General features: G+C 36.0%; 1 protein-coding gene across 2 annotated transcripts in view; it reads right to left on the bottom strand.

The window, feature by feature from the left end:
- The window catches only part of LOC148063840 (phosphatase and actin regulator 1-like), a 61,295-nt gene that overhangs the window by 24,974 nt on the left and 16,770 nt on the right, over positions 1-19,551 (bottom strand). The window contains exons 1-2 of one of the 2 annotated variants that reach the window (XM_087811297.1): positions 16,928-17,397; positions 10,633-10,797 (exon numbers count right to left, since the gene is read on the bottom strand). In XM_087811297.1, the coding sequence (XP_087667423.1) occupies positions 10,633-10,797; positions 16,928-17,216 (454 nt within the window). In that variant the 5' untranslated portion in view covers positions 17,217-17,397. Of the gene's footprint in view, positions 1-10,632; positions 10,798-16,927; positions 17,398-19,551 lie in introns of those variants that run through there. The other variant, XM_087811298.1, reaches the window with a different exon arrangement.

Raw genomic sequence — 19,551 nt, 5'->3', positions numbered from 1 at the left:
AAGTTAAACTAGATTAATGTTCATTTATATGTGGTTTAAAGATGGCCGCCAAGATACAGACGAGATGTTATTGACATCAACAATTACACGGAGAATCCTTACAACGGTAGAAGGTTGATGGGAATTATTTAAAACTGCTATTAGGTAAATTTTGGTCAATTTAAAAACATGGGGCCTTGTGTGATTGAGTTTAAAACACACTAATGTAGTGGAAATTCTCGACAAAAATCGTGTTGTAAGTGTCGGTGTCGTCGTCAGTCGTGTCAAGAAAAAAAACAACATAAAAAACGAAACTTTTGAAACATTTTCAACTTGTCTTAAAAAGTGAAACCAAGACCAGAGAGCCATGTACACATGAAAACAGACTTTGATGGGATTGAAAAGTACATTATGATAAGAAATTTCCAATAGTTGCATAGTAGGGATTCTGTTGATTTGACTGAAAACTAGGGTCGTCGTCCATAAAACAATACGTCGCAACATTTTTACACAATACTTTTGGGATAGTTTTTTGGTGTTTTACTTTTTTGCCTTTAAAATTATGTTATTTTTTCCATAGCTCTTTTATGGTTTCTGTATAAAATATATATATATTTTTTTTTAAATAATAATTAAAATGCAATGCTTAACAGAGTTTGTCAATTTTTGTGTTGCAATTAAACTTCCAGCTAGATGGCAGCAGTAGTTATCTCCTCCACAACAACAAGAAATCCCGAGGGATTCTGTCGATACTGAGGACGAGAGGATACATTCGACTCCAGCAGCTTTAAAAGCTGTTGTTCGGACATATGTTGGTTTCAAAACAAATGAAAGTAGTGACGACTTCATCAAAAGTCATGTTGTAAATTCTGCAACAACAGGGGGTCAAGTACTCGATAATACTACAAATATATCCTTGTTACTACAGTATCGCAATATATGGTATCGGTGTCTCCGGGCTAAAATGCTAAATATCAAGTGTAATTATCTAATGGCAATAAAATAAACAAAAACATATAAATCTATTATATAATTTATACATTTTGTAAAACATTTATTTTCAGGGCCAATAAATGCTAAATAAAGAACTATAGCAAGTTATAGTCAGAGTTGAACTTGTAATTAAATAAATATAAAATATTATTGTTAACAGTCAGAAACATTTCTACATTTTGATTAGTTCTAGTCCAACCTCACGAGGGCCACATAAATACGGTCATAGGGCCACTTTTTCCATGACTGTTGTACAGTGTGGACTTTAGAAAAAAGCTAAAGCTGTGTCTTGTTTGTGTTTGTTTTAATGTTTATTTTCAATTTTAATTTTTTTGTTCTCTAAGGAATGTTTTCTATTCCTTACAGAGTAATATTCAATTCAATCCTATTCAACCAAACGCATAAAAAAAGGAGAAAATGATGAGACAACCCTTAAGAATACCCTTAAGTTAAGCAGAACCTGAACCCAACATGGATGTAGTTCAGTGTCACCAAGACATCAGAGACACGAGACCGGTCCAACTCACAGCTCGACACAACAGATGAACCACAACGTGTTTCGGGGATTAAATCCGGAATGAAAAGACAATTTTGTGAAAAGCTTGGTGACGTAACACATATTCAGTTACACAACACCATCCGAGCCGCTAATGAGCAACAATTTTGAAGAAGCGTTTCACCGAAGCTGAAACAAAAGAATCACGGCGGAGTCAGCGAGAGTCAAGAGTCGGGTTAAATATTTCATTAAAGCACCAACGCGTCCTTCTCTACGTCGACGTTTTCATGTTCATTTCATCAGAAACGTTCCGGTGGGAGTCGAACGTATGTCCACGTGTGACCTTGAGTCTGACTGAGAAGGTTGAACGGCTTTTGTCGACTTATGTTTTATTAATGTTTCTCCTCCACCAAGTAAATATATTTCATATTTAATGTCTCGACTCTTCACCTTGTGTGTGTGTCTAATAATCGCTGAAGATTTTCTACAGAAAAAAACTTCAGTATTTAGGAAATATCATCAAAAACGTTTTTATTTGATCTTCTCATAAAAATCGTAGTTACATTTTGATTTATTAATGTGTGTATTTTATAGTTGTGTGTATTGGCAAGAATCTGGCAATACAATATACATCACATATATATACATACATGGACAACAATGTGATGTATTACAATATGTTGTATATAGTAGTATATATAGTATATTCATGTATATATACACAAGGATATATTTGTAGTATTGTCGAGTACTTGACTCTGGTGTTGCAGAATTTACAGACCACATGACTTGAAGTTGCCTTCATTTGTTTTGAAACCAAAATATGTTCAAATCAGCTTTAAAGCTGCTGGAGTCCACTGTATCCTCTCATCCTCAGTCATCGCTGCAATTTTGCTCGCATTTCATTTTTTGTTTAGCTGCAGAGGACGTTATGACTACATAATTGAAGCACAAAAATGAACAAAAGCTATGAATACTTGCATGTTAGTTTACATTTTAAAAAATACATTGAATTCTTTTATTTTAAACACATTTAAAAATATAATTTTAAGGAAAAAATAAAGATAGAAAATGATTTGAAAGCCATTAATATATTTGACAAAATATGCTTAGAAAAGTAACGTAGAAGTGGAGAAATGAAGAAAATGTTAATAAGAGTGAAAGAGTTTTTATTCTATTTATTTATGTTTTGATTAATTTTTAATGACAGAACACAATCTGTTGCCAATACTTTTTATTTAATCTCCTTTTTTAGAATTTTTTTTTCAAGCTTTTACCGGCCAGAAAATAACACTGTGGACCAGATTTGGCAAAAATTAAGTATAATTATTGAAATTAAAACACAAGAAGTATATTATATGATTCACTCCGGGGTGATTTCAAGAAGGGAAAACAGAAGATAAAATCAAAAAAAGTAAATGTAAATGTAAATAGTAGATGAAGAATAAGTCAATAAAGTGTGGTTGAGCTGTCAATCAAATCAATCAAACTGCTTTAGGAGACTCTTGACAATACCAAGTGGTCCTTCCGCCTTAAGAATATCAAGCGGGTCTTATTTTAGACGTCCAGCGATCCGTCCTCGGAGACGCCGAGTCCATCGCCGCCAGACGACGAGAGCCTCATCAGTGGACTGCAGAACGCCACGCGTTTAAATCAAGATGGCAGATCTGGAGGAAGCAGCTATTGATCACTTTATTCTAGTCAAATATATCCCAGCGCCGAGTGACCCAGATCCTCGGAACACATCCCGAGGCTCGCTGAGCTCAAAGCGGAGAACCTTGAAACTTTCAAAGAGTCTCTTGATCAGGCGACACATCGTAGTGTGAAGACGTTAAGTGAGGACCTGGAGACTCCAAAATGAATAAACTAACTAACTCCAGGAGCTGCTTTATTTGGAGTTTTGTGATGCTTAACTGAAGGTTTTTCGTCCAGACCACGGGGCCACAGGTGGCCCTTTTGACTGTATTTACGTGGCCCTCGTGCTTCGCTTTTATTTTGTACTTACTATAAACACTCATGCATTTTAAATTTTAATGATCATAATAATTTAAATTTTCTCATTATGTTGCTTTCAATCTTTATCAATACTTATTATACATTTATATTTCAATAATGTAATTCAAATAAAATAATTAGATTTTTCAAACTAACATTTAATAGCGAAACCTTTACGCCGTTTCTTGCATTTTTGTGTTGCTATTAAACGTCCGGCCACTAGATGGCAGCAGTCATTACGCCAAACGCAGCTAAAGGAATGATGAAATATCGGGAGATACCTGGCGATGACTGAGGACGAGAGGATACAGTTGACTCCAGCAGCTTTTAAAGCTGATGGGACATATTTTGGTTTCAAAACCAATGAAAGCAACTTCGAGTCATATGGTCTGTAAATTCTGCAACACCAGAGTAAAGTACTCAACAATACTACACTTATATCCTTGTTACTACAGTATCCCAACATATATTTACAGGGTTTGTTCATTTTTGTTTTTGCAATTAAACTTCTGGACACCAGATGTCAGCAGTTATTACGTCCTCCGCAGGTAAAGAAACAATGAAAATCAGTGAGATCCCAGTGATGACTGAGGACGAGAGGATACAGTGACTTCAGTTGCTTTAAAAAGCTGATGTTTGGGCATATTTTGGTTTCAAAACAAATGAAAGCAGTTACGACTTCCGTCAAGAGTCATGTGGTCTGTAAATTCTTCAACACCAGAGTCAAGTACTCGACAATACTACAAATACATCCTTGTTACTACAGTATCTAAATCTATTGTACTGCAATATGCATCAATAACTGCATATGCTTCATATGCATGAATCTTGCGAATACCATAGTTTCTAGTACTCGCTCGTAGCTTGAAACACCATCATCTTAACTAAGTGTATTTATCGTACACAATATAATTCTCGCCGAGAGAAAGATACGATTACATCGGGAGATAAAAACGATTGCGACAAAACAAGTCGTGTTCCTCTTATCTGTGAATCTGCAGAGAGGGTTTTTTTTTTCCTCACTTTAGCTCCGGAGCCGTGCGGACGTAGCGATCGTGATAAAGCGATAAGATATCCAGCCGTCAAACACTTCCTGAGGTGAAGAGTCTATTCTGGAAACACAACAACGGTGCTGAAGATCCCGCTTAGTCTCCACAACATCACAGGAGGTGATGGTCCACGATATATACCTCAGAGAAATGTCATAGATTGATTTACAAGTTTTTGTGGTAAAAATAGGTTGATTTCTACCTTTTTTTTGAGCCTTCACAAAAAAAATAATCTTTTAACACATTTGGGCAACAATTATTTGCATTCACATGGTCCGTCGGATATCATGCTTTAGTTTTCCGGCTTTATTTCCCATATTCAGAGATGTTGATTTTGGCCTTTTTTACGTTAAGTTTTCGTGGCAAAAAACTTTTTTTCCTTAGAAGTAAACTTAGTCAAATAAATGAGGATATTAGGCAAAAAATTTTGAGTTCATTATTTTTTTTCAAATGTTGATTGATATTGATTTTTCTTCCCACAAATCTTCTGTTGTTTTCAGCAGTTCATAGAGGTAAAGCTAAAGCTAGTGGTAAAGCTAAAGGTAAAGCTACATTTAAAGCTAAAGCTAGAGCTAGAGGTAAAGGTAAAGGTAAAGCTAGAGCTAAAGGTAAAGCTAGAGCTAAAGGTAAAGCTAGAGGTAAAGCTAGAGGTAACGCTAAAGGTAAAGGTAAAGCTAAAGGTAACGCTAAAGGTAAAGCTAGAGATAAAGGTAAAGCTAGAGGTAAAGGTAAAGCTAGAGGTAAAGCTAGAGGTACAGCTAGAGGTAAAGGTAAATGTAAAGCTATAGCTAGAGATAAAGGTAACACTAAAGCTAAAGGTAAAGGTCAAGCTAGAGGTAACGCTAAAGGTATTGGTAAAGGTAAAATTAAAGCTAAAGCTAGAGGTAACGCTAAAGGTAAAGGTAAAGCTAAAGGTAACGCTAAAGGTAAAGCTAGAGATAAAGGTAACGCTAAAGCTAAAGGTAAAGGTAAAGCTAGAGGTAATGCTAAAGGTATTGGTAAAGGTAAAGCTAAAGGTAAAAGTAAAGCTAAAGCTAGAGGTAACGCTAAAGGTAAAGGTAAAGCTAAAGGTAAAGCTAAAAGTAAAGCTAAAGCTAGAGGTAACGCTAAAGGTAAAGGTAAAGCTAAAGCTAATGGTAACGCTAAAGGTAAAGGTAAAGCTAAAGCTAAAGGTAACGCTAAAGGTAAAGCTAGAGATAAAGGTAACGCTAAAGCTAAATCATCTCTGTGTCCGTAACAAAAGCATCTTGAGACATTGAAAGTTGTTGACAGTTCATCATGAAACAGGAAACGAAAGCAATATCCTGAGACAAAAGCCTGATATAAATAGATGTTGATGGTAGTTGCATAAGTGCAGGAGACGTTGAATTAATGGAATTAATTCACACCGCGTGTTTTTGCTCAAAGGTGTGGATACAAGCATGTGTTACATAAGGGTTTCAAAGTGTTGGAAAAACTCAGCACGAAAAGCATTAAAAACTCTACAAATGTTGTTTGTAGTCCAGCATAAAATGTTCTGTTTTCCACTGATGGTCCTCTTCAGCCATGTCATCACTCTCTTCTTCTCCTCACCTGATCTCTGTCCATTGTTTGTTCACAAATACATTAAATGTTGTCACTAAATTGCTTCCTATATATAGAATTATATATCTTTATATAATAATTATTATTCTATTAGGGTTTCAAATTATTTCGATTTTTATCAAATCAATCTTTTTAAGTTTATACTTCAATAATATGTTAATTCTGTCAAAAAATAAATGTATTTGTGTATCTTAATAATTAACGTGCAAATAATCACAGCCTTTGTTCATTTTGGTGTTGCAATTAAACTACCAGCCACTTGCAGACGTTCAAATCCCGCCAGTGACTGAGGACGAGAGGATACAGTAAACTCTAGCAGCATTCAAAGCTGATGTTTTGGTCATATTATGGCTTTCAGTTCTATTAATTCAACAAATTAAATTATTTATATCATTTATTATCCATTGATTATGACTGTCTGAAAGCTGTTTTGTTATCTCTCACACACACACACACACACACACACACACACACACACACACACACACACACACACACACACACACACACACACACACACACACACACACACACACACACACACACACACACACACACACACACACACACACACACACACACACACACACACACACACACACACACACACACACACACACACACACACACACACACACAATGAAGTAACAAATCAAGTTGCTTGTTTAAGTCAATTTTACTGCAAAAATAAACCCGTTAACTAGTGAAAATCTGTGAAACAAACCCTTTATGATTTATTTTGATATATATATAATTAGATGAATATATAAGAAAACAATGGTGAATGAAATTCTATTTAAAAAATTGTCAATTTGAGCTGCATATTCTGTGGTAAACACCTTTTTTTTTTGTTAAAAAATAAATCTCTGAATCTCCGACACCTCACTGTGTTTAGGAACCTCCCCCCCCCCCTCCTTGACTGACAGGTCTGTACATTCCCAGCGATCTCAGCCCAAAAAAATCAATCTCAGACCTGTCCAACCTCCTCTGTCCTTCTTTGGTTCTCATTCCAAATTCTGTCAATCTTTCTCCGCTCTTATACAACTCAGACCGTTCTAGCTTTAAACTGGTGTCTGGCCGACGTCAGAACCATCTCACCGTGTCTGGCTGGATCTTTACATCATTTATTGAAACAAGAAGGTATTTAAATCGGCAAAGACGAGGTATTTTTTCAGCTTGCGACTTGAATAGTCGAATTTTAATTTAATTCTTCTTATTCTTCTATTTTTTTTTATTCTGCTTTTCCTTTAAAAAGATTATTTTTATTTAGTTTGCTGTGTATTAATTCATCCAAGAAACGTTTCCTGTAGAAAACTTTTAAGCAATTTTATCATAATTATAAATAGATTCAATATTATTTATTAATACTATTCTTATCTATTGATTATGACTGTCTCAAAGACGTTTTTTTATTTTTTTAAAAACAAACATTTTCTCACAAGTAGCTTGTTTTAGTCAAGTTTACTCCAAAAATTAACCTGTAAAATAGTGAAAACGAGTGAAACACAAACTTTTTATGAAGTATTTTGACCGTTTTTATCTTAATGTCGATCCTGGAACATAATACCGACATCACTAAACATTATAAACTTCAAGTTTCAACTTCAACTTTAAGTGTTTTAAACATATTAAATAAGGATTTCTTCCATAGTTTATTGCAAAACGACGAGCATTTTAGTTAAATACAGAGACAATAAGAAATTAAAGACTTTTTTTCAGCCACTTTTCTACATTTTTACATGTAAAATTAAGCATCTTTTGAGTCCAGGTCTGTGACTTTCCAATCATTTCTTATCAGTTTCTTATCACTGCACCATTAAAGTATAGATTATTACATGTATTAGTATTAATTATTATTTATCAGATACTAAGAGGAAGTCAAACTGCTCAAGCCGTTGACAAATTTACAAACTAATCCATGTTTAACCGTCTAATATTTTTAATTCAATGTAATAATAAAACATCTTAAAGAAAAGTATGTCATTAATGTTTAAAAAAAAGTCAATAAAGTCAAACCTCAAGAAGAACCAGCAGCGTCACGAGCGTGAAAATAGAACGATCTACATCCTTTTTTTTGGGTCGAAGTAAAAATAGCGGCTAAGTGAACTGAAAAGCCAGGTGACATTCAAAAAGTCTGTTATTTTTCTTTTTGTAGGCCAGTGATTGTGTCGACGCTCACGGTCCAACACTAACATAAAGACCATATTCAGGCGAGCGACGCATCAGGAGCTGATCTAATAATTCTGCTTTCAACGAGAACGTCCTGTTCCCGATTCCCGGGTCATTCTGGGGTCTCTTGTGAGATTTCTCTTCCCTGAAGACGAGGAGGGAGGCGTCTGACAGACGAGGCCCGACACCAATATTCAAGAAGTGTCGGCGGAGAAAATACAAATCCACATCCGAGTCCTTCACCGGGACTGACAACATGACGATCAAAGAGGCGCCGAAAGAACGACGACGTTACACTTTTTTTTCAGGATCACTTTGACGCTTTTTTTTAAACCTGGAGATATGTTTTTAGAAGGTTTATGATGCATTCAAGTGCTGTCTAGAAATCCTGGAAGCAAAACATTTTGTTTAGCCTAATGCTAACAATCTTAACTAAATTTAGATTAATTTCCCCTAAATTCCAGCTGAACCTGAAAACATCACATGACTTAAGGAAGAATTTTTAAATGTTTTGAATAAAAATGAAAAATTTTAACTTAAAAGATTTGTATGTTTTGTGGTTTTCTTTGGGAACCCAGGGTAATTAATTTGTATTGGAAAATTGTCACAATTTCACAAGAGTATCTTAACTAAATTCCCCAAATTCTAACGGACCCTGAACTCCTCACATGACTTCAGGAAGAATTCCTCTTCTTGGAGATTTATTTGTTTTTTATTCATATTTTTTTTAAGATTAGCTTTTTCTATGTTTTTTTGTGGTTTGCAGTGTACATCCTATGATGCATTCAGGTGCTGTTCGGAAATCCTGAATCTTAAAATTCAAGTCCCTTAGCAAAACTTGAAAAATGCCATTCAAACTTCATGTTTTTTTAAAAATATATACCGTATTGAGGACGTGTATTTTGGGTTGTTAAGGTTTGCAGGTGTATCCAATGATGCATTCAAGTGCTGTGCTGAAATGTTGGCACTTGCATTTTAAGTTGCTTTATTTATGTTTTGCAATCGTATCTTGATTAAATTGAACCTTATTTCCGATAATTCCTGGAGAACCTGAATACATCACTTCAGGAAGCATTTTTAAACCTGACAATATGTTGCAGAAATTAAAAAATATACAGGATTCTTTTGTATGTTTTAGGTTTTGCAGCGTGCTGCTTAAATATATCAAATTTCCCCAAAGATTACAGCTGAACCTGAACATCAAATGACATCAATTTATGACTGCAGTCAAAAATATGTGAAACTTTTGGAAGAAAACTTGAAAAGGAAAAATGACTTTTTATGACTAAACGCTCACAATGTTGACAACCGTAAATTGAGTCTAATTTCCCAAAATTACAGCTGAAACCTGAACATATCATATGACAGCAGGAAGCATTTTGAATTACCCTGGAGGTGTGTTTCAAAATAAATAAATGGAGATTCAGAATTTGTTTTCTGGGTTTATAAGTTTGCAGTGCCTCAGCCTATGGTGCATTCAGGTGCATTTTCTGAAATCCTGGAAATAGATAGATAACTAAATTAAACAGAAAATTCCAGAAGAATCTAAACATCATGTGACTTTAGGAAGAATTTTAATTACCCTAGAAATACTTTTTTTTTTATGTTCTGAATTTATTTTTTATTTTTTGGTCTGCAGTGTGTAGCCTATGACGCGTTCAGGTGTCTTTGTAAATTCTGTCACTTAAATTTTAAGTTGTCGCAATCGTATCTTAGCTATTCTCAAAATTGCTACACACACTGTTTTTGTATTTCATTTTCTTTCATTTAGAATCTTTTTTTTTTTTTCTTCAGGATTGCAGGGTGTAAGCCTGTGATGCATTCAAGTGATGTCTGGAAATCCTGGCACTGTCAATTTAAATCGCTTAATGTTGCAAAGATTATTAGTAACCTACTTTCCGATAATTTCAAGAGAACCTGAACACATCACTTCAGGAAGCTTTTTTAATAAACCTGGAAATATGTTGCAGAAAAAAACTTGTTTGTTCTGGGTTTTTAGGTTTTGCAGTGTCTATAGTAACTATTTTGAATCAAATTTACCAAAATTCCATCTGAACCTGAACACATCACATGACTTCAGGGAACATTTTTGTAAGTAGGACGTAGCAAAAAAAATTCTGCAATGAAAATACATAACATTTTTGATTAAATCTTTATCAAAAATGACTTTTCCCCAGGTTAAATATTTAGACCTCTCTTCTATTCCCCGCTTGAGCCAGATTTCCATCCATTTCCCAAAAATCCTCTCCGACGTCCAGACTGCCGAACCCCTGCCGTCGCTCGTGTGTTTACGCCAAAAAGAAGAAGCGAAAGCCGCTCCTTGGCTGAACCTGAAGCGTCGACTCTAATCCGAGGGCCGTCACTCACCGGCCGACGTCTGCTTGAACTTCTCGCTCTTCTTCTTCCTCCACTTCCAGGGCTTCAGGAGGCGGCCCAGGTTGGCGAACTTGCTCTGACAGCGGATGGGGGGAGTGTGGGCTCCGGAGAGCAGGGACTCGGATCGCATGACGGACAACCTCTCGACCTCCTCGGCTGTGGGGGGAAGAGAGAGGAACAATCATCATCATCATGTGGTGGGGAAGAGATCCCGCTCACTCCGACAAAAACAGCATTTTTTTTTTAAAAATCACCAACAATAGTTTCGGAGCAGCATTCCGAAGTCTTCCCAGAATTCCTGGCAGCGTTGTGAGAGAGCGAGGGAAGAAAACGCTGCGGTGTTGAAGGGCGTTTAAATTTCTGAGCTGTAAGAGGATGATGTGAAAGAAGCATTCAGAGTGGATTAGATCTGATTCCAGGGAAGGACAGGATAAGAAAGAGTTGGATGCAGCCTTGACAAAGTCCATTATAGTCGGATAAACACCTGCACTCGAGGGTTCTTACAATTGTTGTTTCACATTTCCTGTTATTTTAAATAACCCCCCTTTTATTTATTGTTTTTAAATCGCAATTATTTTTTCTCGAAACAGTATCTACAGCACTATATCAATCATTTTTTTGGCTTTCAAATCATCTTCCATTTTTTATCCAAATTCAATTAAGTGTGTTTAAAATAAAAAAATTATCTTATTTCTAATTTTCAAATAACATGAAAATATTCGCGGCGTCATTTTTTTGTGTTGCTATTAAACTTCCGCTGGATGGCGGCGGTCGTTACGCAGCTAAAGGAGCAAGGAAACCCTGGCGATGACTGGGGACGAGAGGATACAGTGGAATCCAGTGGCTTTTGGATTAGATCAACTTTATTAATCCCTTTAGAGATCTCCTTTGGGAAATTGTTTATACAGCAACACAGACGATAGATTCATAAAACAAGAACAAAGCACAATAAAAAGAAAGTGCGAAGTGGAATGAATGAGTCCCTGAGTCTATTAGTGTTGCATATTTGGAGGAGCATTTGTGTACTAAAGCTGATGTTTGGACATATTTTGGTTTAAAAACAAATGAAAGCAGTTACGACTTCGTCAAGAGTCATGTGGTCTGTAAACTGGGTCAAATACTCGACAATACTACAAATATATCCTTGTTACTTCAGTATCGCAATATATCAGATCGTACTTATCGCCCGGACATTTGAACATAGCAACAGTGGAAACATTATAGAAGTATATCAGTATATCAGAATATCAAATGGTTAAATTAAACATTTTAATGTATTTATTGATATGTTGTCGTTTCTTTCATTATTGCAATTCAATAGTTTGTATGTTAAAAAGGTAGAATTATATATATTTTTTAAATAACAGAATAAAGATATATGAATATTTCTTAAAACTAATCCTTTTTTTTTTTTACATTAAAAGTTTCTCATTTTATTTATTCAATATTATTTTATTTTATTTACCCTTCAATTTCAATGTATAAATGTTGGTGCCAGACTATACTATGAACTTACAGCCAATCATGCAACGCGTTGAAGATCACGTGACAATTATTAAATGAAATCAATTGAAAAATGATGAAACGTTTATTAAATAAAAAGTTTATTCCCAACATTCTGAAGTCAGTGCTGTATTTCCATAGAAGAAAAACGGATCAAAACATTAAATATGAACTTTTAAATTCCTCAAATTTAACTTTAATTCAAAGAGTTTTTATTCCAGGTCGTACATAAACCTCAAGTTATCGTTATTATCCTGCCTCAGAGTTTACCGACGACACCAGAGTCGATCTCTTCTCTCTCCGTCCATCACAACATTCTATTTTTATTTGACCACCTGCACCTTCTCGCTCACCTCGTCCACAAACATCTTCTTCTTCTTCTTCTTCTCTCAACAGTTCTATCTTCCATTTCACCCTTAAAATAAATGTTTAGAATCATGTTTATAAAACAAATTGAATAAACAAGACGGGTATCAACTATTTTCTTGATACATTTTATAGTTTCAAAAGTAAGTAATAAATTCCATTTAATATACAATTTTGAACTTTGTTCTTTTGTTTTCACTTTGTTCTTGTTTTTATGAAACTTGCTGTATCTACTGTCTACTGTGAACTGTAAACCCAATTCCCCAAAGGAGATCTCCAGATGGATTAAAAAAAGTCCATCCATCCATCCTTCTATGTTCTTTATACTTCCTCTTTGTTCTTTTGTTTGCACTTTGTTCATGTTTTTATGAAACTTGCTGTACCTTCCATTGTCTACTGGAAACTGAATACCCAATTCCCAGAAGGAGATCTCTAGATGGATTAATAAAGTCCATCCATCCATCCATCCATCCATCCTCTATATACTTGCACGTTGTTCTTTTGTTTGCACTTTGTTCTTATTTTTATGAAACTTGCTGTACCTTCTATTGTCTACTGTGAACTTGAAACCCAATTCCCCGAAGGAGATCTCCAGATGGATTAATAAAGTCCATCCATCCATCCATCTATGTTCTATATACTTGCACTTTGTTCTTTGGTTTGCTCTTTGTTCTCGTTTTTATGAAACTTGCTGTACCTTCCATTGTCTACTGGAAACTGGATACCAAATTCCCAGAAAGAGATCTCCAGATGGATTAATAAAGTACATCCTGCTATCTATCTATGTTCTATATACTTGGACTTTGTTCTTTGGTTTGCACTTTGTTCATGTTTTTATGAAACTTGCTGCACCTTGTATTGTCTACTGTGAACTAGAAACCCGATTCCCCGAAAGGAGATCTCCAGATGGATTAATAAAGTCCATCCAAAAGATTAAATCGATTCCACGTCGAGTCTGAAACGCCGACATCAAAGCGGCATGAATAACATTCCGACACATCTCTGGGGCTGATCCTGACATAATGGCATCACAGTTCTAATGTTTGCCAAGCGTTGTCATCACACTGCAGACTATCGCCACCTCCGGGCAGCGAGGTGTCGCGCTGAATAATGCCACGGTCATGCAGTGGAAACTAGTCCCACGCTTCATTACCTCTGAAGGTTCAGAGGCCAACGGCCGACAACATTTACCGTCCTGCCTCCACGTTTTGCTCACCGAGTCCATGGACACCAAAGATTTGAGTAAGAAATGTTTTATAGAACAAGAAGGAGACTTAACAACATTTGACTTATTTTAAATACAAATGGGACACAACAACAAACAATCTCCTCAAACTACAACTCACTTGGAGGTCAAAGTAATTTCACATCATTAGAAAAGATTAGTCCCTCTCGCATCATCAATGACAACAACGAAATCCCTCTGACAACTGAGGACGAGAGGATACAGTCGACTCCAGCAGCTATTAAAGCTGATGTTTGGACATATTTTAGTTTGAAAACAAATGAAAGCAGTTACGACTTTATCAAGAGTCATGTGGTCTGGAAATTCTGAAACACCAGAGTCAAGTACTCGACAATACTACAAATATATCCTTGTTAGTACAGTATCACAATATATCGTGTTGATTGAAAACTATTCTTTCAAATGGGAGTTTTAGGAAACTTGTTTTTAAAAAAGAGGGGAGGTAATAGAACACAAGGTAAATTAACAGAATGATGTTCTCATCACATGATCTTTATTCACTAATAAACCTCCTCCATCGTTCACTGACCCACATAAAAAAGTTTTGTTTTCTACCAAGATGGCTGAGCAGTGATGTCGTGAAAGGGAGCTACTGGAAGAATGAAAACCCAGCGATGAATGAGGACAAGAGGATGCAATCGATGTTTGTACATATTTTGGTTATAAAACAAATGAAAGCAGTTACGACTTCCTCAAGAGTCATGTGGTCTGTAAATTCTGCAACACCAGAGTCAAGTACCTCGACAATACTACACATATATCCTTGTTACTACAGTATCGCAATATATCGTTGTCCCTGTATTGTATTCAACAGATTCTTTTCAATTCACATCCCTTAGGTTTGACTTATGATTTGTTATCACATTAATAAGAACAAAAGATGTTGTTTTCCTTCTTTTTTCAATCATATTTTAAAACACAAGTATAGAATAGTATTATTAATCGTATAGTATCGACAGATTCTCACCAATACACACCTCCTAATTGTTAAAATTGTAGAAAACCTTTCTTTCAAATAAGAGGAGTTTGTTTAAAAATGGGGGAGGCAATAGAACACAAGGTAAATTCACAGAATGATGTTCTCATGATCTTTATTTGCTAATAAACCTCCTCCATCGTTCACTGACCCACATAAAAAAGTTTTGTTTTCTACCAAGATGGCTGAGCAGTGATGTCAGGACAGGGAGCTACTGGAAGAATGAAATCACGGCGATGACTGAGGATGAGAGGATGCAGTCGATGTTTGGACATATTTTGTTTTTTAAACAAATAAAAGCAGTTACGACTTCGTCAAGAGTCATGTGGTCTGTAAATTCTGCAACACCAGAGTCAAGTACTCGACAATACTACAAATATATCATTGTTACTACAGTATCACAATATATCGTTGTCCCTGTATCGTATTTAACAGACTCTTGTCAATTCACATACCTAAGGTCTGATTTATGATTTGTTATCACATTAAATAAGAACTAAATATGTTGTTTTGTTTCTTTTTTTAATCATATTTTAAAACACATGTATAGTATAGTTTTTTTATCGTATAGTATCGACAGATTCTCGCCAATGCACACCTTTTAATTGTTAAAATTGTAGAAAACCATTCCCTCATATAAGGAGTTTTAGGAAACTTGTCTTTAAAAATGGGGGAGGTAATAGAACACAAGGTAAATTCACAGAATGATGTTCTCACCACATGATCTTTATTTGCTAATAAACCTCCTCCATCGTTCACTGACCCACATAAAAAAAAAAGTTTTGTTTTCTACCAAGATGGCTGAGCAGTGATGTCATGACAGGGAGCTATTGGAAGAATGAAATCCCTGCGATGACTGAGGACAAGAGGATGCAGTCGATGTTTGCACATATTTTGGTTTTTAAAACTAAAAAAAGCAGTTACGACTTCGTCAAGAGTCATGTGGTCTGTAAATTCTGCAACACCAGAGTCAAGTACTCGGACAATACTACAAATATATCCTCGTTACTACAGTATCACCATATATCGTTATCCATGTATCGTGATACGCATCGTATTCCACAGATTCTTGTCAATTCACATCCCTTAGGTTTGACTTATGATTTGTTATCACATGAATAAGAACAAAAGTTGTTTTCTTACTTTTTTCAATCATATTTTAAAACACACATATAGAATAATATTATTTATCGTATAGTATCGACAGATTCTTGCCAATATACACCTGTAATTGTAAAAATTGTAGAAAACTATTCTTTCAAATAAGAGGAGTTTGTTTGTAAATGGGGAGGCAATAGAACACAAGGTAAATTCACAGAATGATGTTCTCACCACATGATCTTTATTCACTGATAAACCATCGTTCACTGACCCACATAAAAAAAAATGTTTTGTTTTCTACCAAGATGGCTGAGCAGTGATGTCAGGACAGGGAGCTACTGGAAGAATGAAATCCCTGCGATGACTGAGGCCAAGAGGATGCAGTCGATGTTTGCACATATTTTGGTTTTTAAAACTAAAAAAAGCAGTTACGACTTCGTCAAGAGTCATGTGGTCTGTAAATTCTGCAACACCAGAGTCAAGTACTCGACAATACTACAAATATATCCTCGTTACTACAGTATCACGATATATCGTTATCCATGTATCGTGATACGCATCGTATTCCACAGATTCTTGTCAATTCACATCCCTTAGGTTTGACTTGTGATTTGTTATCACATGAATAAGAACAAAAGTTGTTTTCTTACTTTTTTCAATCATATTTTAAAACACACATATAGAATAATATTATTTATCGTATAGTATCGACAGATTCTTGCCAATATACACCTGTAATTGTAAAAATTGTAGAAAACTATTCTTTCAAATAAGAGGAGTTTGTTTGTAAATGGGGAGGTAATAGAACACAAGGTAAATTCACAGAATGATGTTCTCACCACATGATCTTTATTCACTGATAAACCATCGTTCAACTGACCCACATAAAAAAAATGTTTTGTTTTCTACCAAGATGGCTGAGCAGTGATGTCATGACAGTGTCTACAGAGAAGTGCATCCAAAACAGCCACTGCTTTTTTTTTCTTTTTTCTTTCTTAAATAATCAACAAGTTCCCAAATTTTAGGAAGTTCCCCACAAAGAGGAGGGAGGAAAAAGGGGGAGTAAATCCTCATCTCATCCCATTGAGACTCACCGTCCTGCGTGTCGTTTCCACGGCTGCAGTTGCTGCAAATGTGCTTGATCTCTTTGCCGATGTGGCAGTGGATGGAGAAGGGCGAGGAGTTGTTGTTGTAGCTCGGAGCTCTGCTCTTCTTGTGGCTCAGGGACATCATCTTGCTCAGGCTGAACGTCTTCTTCTTGGGCTTCTTCTTCTCCGCCGCCGTCGCCACCACCACGACCGGGTGCTCCCGGGCCAGCCAGGCGCCGTGCATGATGGACGGAGCCGGGTCCACCCCGGCCGGGTAGTGGACCGTCCGGAACATGAGGAGGGCGGGCGCGGGAAAAAAAAAAAAAAAGGAGCTTGTTTTCCCGGGAGAATCACAGGCGAGCGTCCGCTCCACGCATGTGTTCGCCTCCGTCGACGAATGAAACGGGGGGAAATAAATCCAGAGATCGAGAGGAGAGAGAGATCCAAGGAGAGCTAATAAGAAGAGGGAAGAAGAAGAAGAAGATCCGTTCTTCTCGCTCCAGATCTGCAGACTGCAGTCTCAACTGTCTAATCCGCGACTACAGGAGCCGAGGAGCCGCGACCTGATTGGCCAAGAGCTGCGCGTCTCTAATTGGCCAATGAAGAGGCGAGAAATATTTATGTTCAGAACTAAAAATACAGATTTTTTTTTTCGCAACAATATTCCTCTTGTCGAGGCTTTCAATACAAGAAGGACGTCAAAGTAGGTATTTGGATTTTTTTTCAAGTGTCTTTTTTTGGACGAAGATGACGACAACTGAGCTCCAGTTGCTTCAGGAAAAAATTTAACAAGTTTATATTTAAATCTTGATTTTAGCGACATATTCCAGGTCATCCGTTTAAGTCTTTCGCACAGACACTGTGCAATGTGTTTGAATGAAGATAAACTTGTAGCTGGAGCTGAGAGAGCAGGAGCTTCTGCGAAAAATAAACTTAAAATAAAGACTTAATTGTTTTTTTTTCGGATAAATTTCAAATGACAAGGCTTCAATACAAGATGGACGTTAAAGACGAGCAGTATGGAGGTATTTGGATGTTTTTAAGTGTCTTTTTAAGATAAAGATGAAGACGAAGACAACTGAGCTCTAGTCGCTACATTAAAATGAACAAAAAATGTTGTCTGAAACTCTAAAAAGGAACAGATTACTCTGAAAATAATCGCAATCCTTAGTCGACGTGAGGGTTAAATTTTACATGTTGGGTGAACGACTATGATTGACTAAAAATAACAAGGCGTCTGAGAGAACGATTTTGTTCTTTATTGACAATATATTTATTTATCTGAAGCAAAATCATGTAATCTTCTTCATCTCTGACCAATCTTGAGATACGGTATTCTTCAGAATAAACTTTCTGCTGTCAAATATCTAAGAATCTAATTAATGTCTGAAGAATTATTTCTCTTGTCGAGGCTTCAATGCTAGATGGACGTTACAGACGAGCAGTATGGAGGTATTTGGGTGTTTTTAAGTGTCTATTTAAGATGAAGATGAAGATGAAGACAACTGAGCTCTAGTCGCTACATTTAAATGAACAAAAAATGTTGTCTAAAACTGTAAAAAGAAACAGATTACTCGGAAAATAATCCCAACCCTTAGTCGACGTGAGGGTGAGTAGAAAATGAGTTTGATCGAAATTTAAGAACTCATTAAAACAGGATAAAAGAACACAAAAGCATTTATATTTTTGGGACCATATTCTGGGACACTACTACGAGGGTTGGAGTTTTCTCAAAATTTGGAGGGTTAAATACATATCATGAATTAAAAAAGACACCAAACCAGGCCTCTAGGCATCTGAACAGCGTCTGATACAAAGATGCACACACACTAAAACGTATATACTGTAGTCAAAACAAAATGTTCAGATCAAACTATCAGACACCAATAGTTTTACACTAAAACACACATGCAGCTTCATGACAAAACATGTTTTAAACAAAAATAAATAAAAACACAAATACATACAACATAAACACAAATGTACGACCTCATCAACATAGATATAGGCAAAAAATAGCTACACACCCACACGAATACACACATACCAAACAAAAATGCGGGAATACAAATTAAAAGTTTAAAAAAAAAACACTACAATAGAGGTACAAACATTTACCTTCAAAACAAAACCTGCACTGAAACTACACAAAACACAGGCTAAATAACAAAGTTAGCATGTTCAAATAAACTTTACTTCCTTTATACATAAATTAGAAACATACCCACACTAAAACACTAATTTTCAAATGCACAACAATTGAAAAATACCCCAATAACCCAAAAATAAAACGTTTTTTTTCTTTAAAAACCAACAACTTTGCAACAATAACCTTTATATACAACACAATCTTCACCTGAGCTGACCGTCATGGATTGGATTAGTAGGTTTAAGCCAGAGTGTCTTGAACGATCCACGGAGTAATTACGATGTAAATGTAATTTGGGAATAATATAAGACAAGAGCGGAGAGGATTCAAGTCAAAGAGATGGAGGGAGCTTCATTAGTGAGATGACTTATTCCACAGAAAGAAAGAAGGCTGTGTTCTGTCCCAGCATCGGAGGAACCGGAGCTGCTCATTGGCTGCGGTGCATTCGGGGGTAATTGATAAGAGCAACAAACAGCTGATG

The sequence above is a fragment of the Callionymus lyra genome, chromosome 16 (genome assembly GCF_982586985.1).
Source record: "Callionymus lyra chromosome 16, fCalLyr1.hap1.1, whole genome shotgun sequence".
NCBI lineage: Eukaryota > Metazoa > Chordata > Actinopteri > Syngnathiformes > Callionymidae > Callionymus > Callionymus lyra.
The sequence above is the reverse complement of the archived record's forward strand: the minus strand, read 5'-3'. Positions and strand labels throughout refer to the sequence as shown.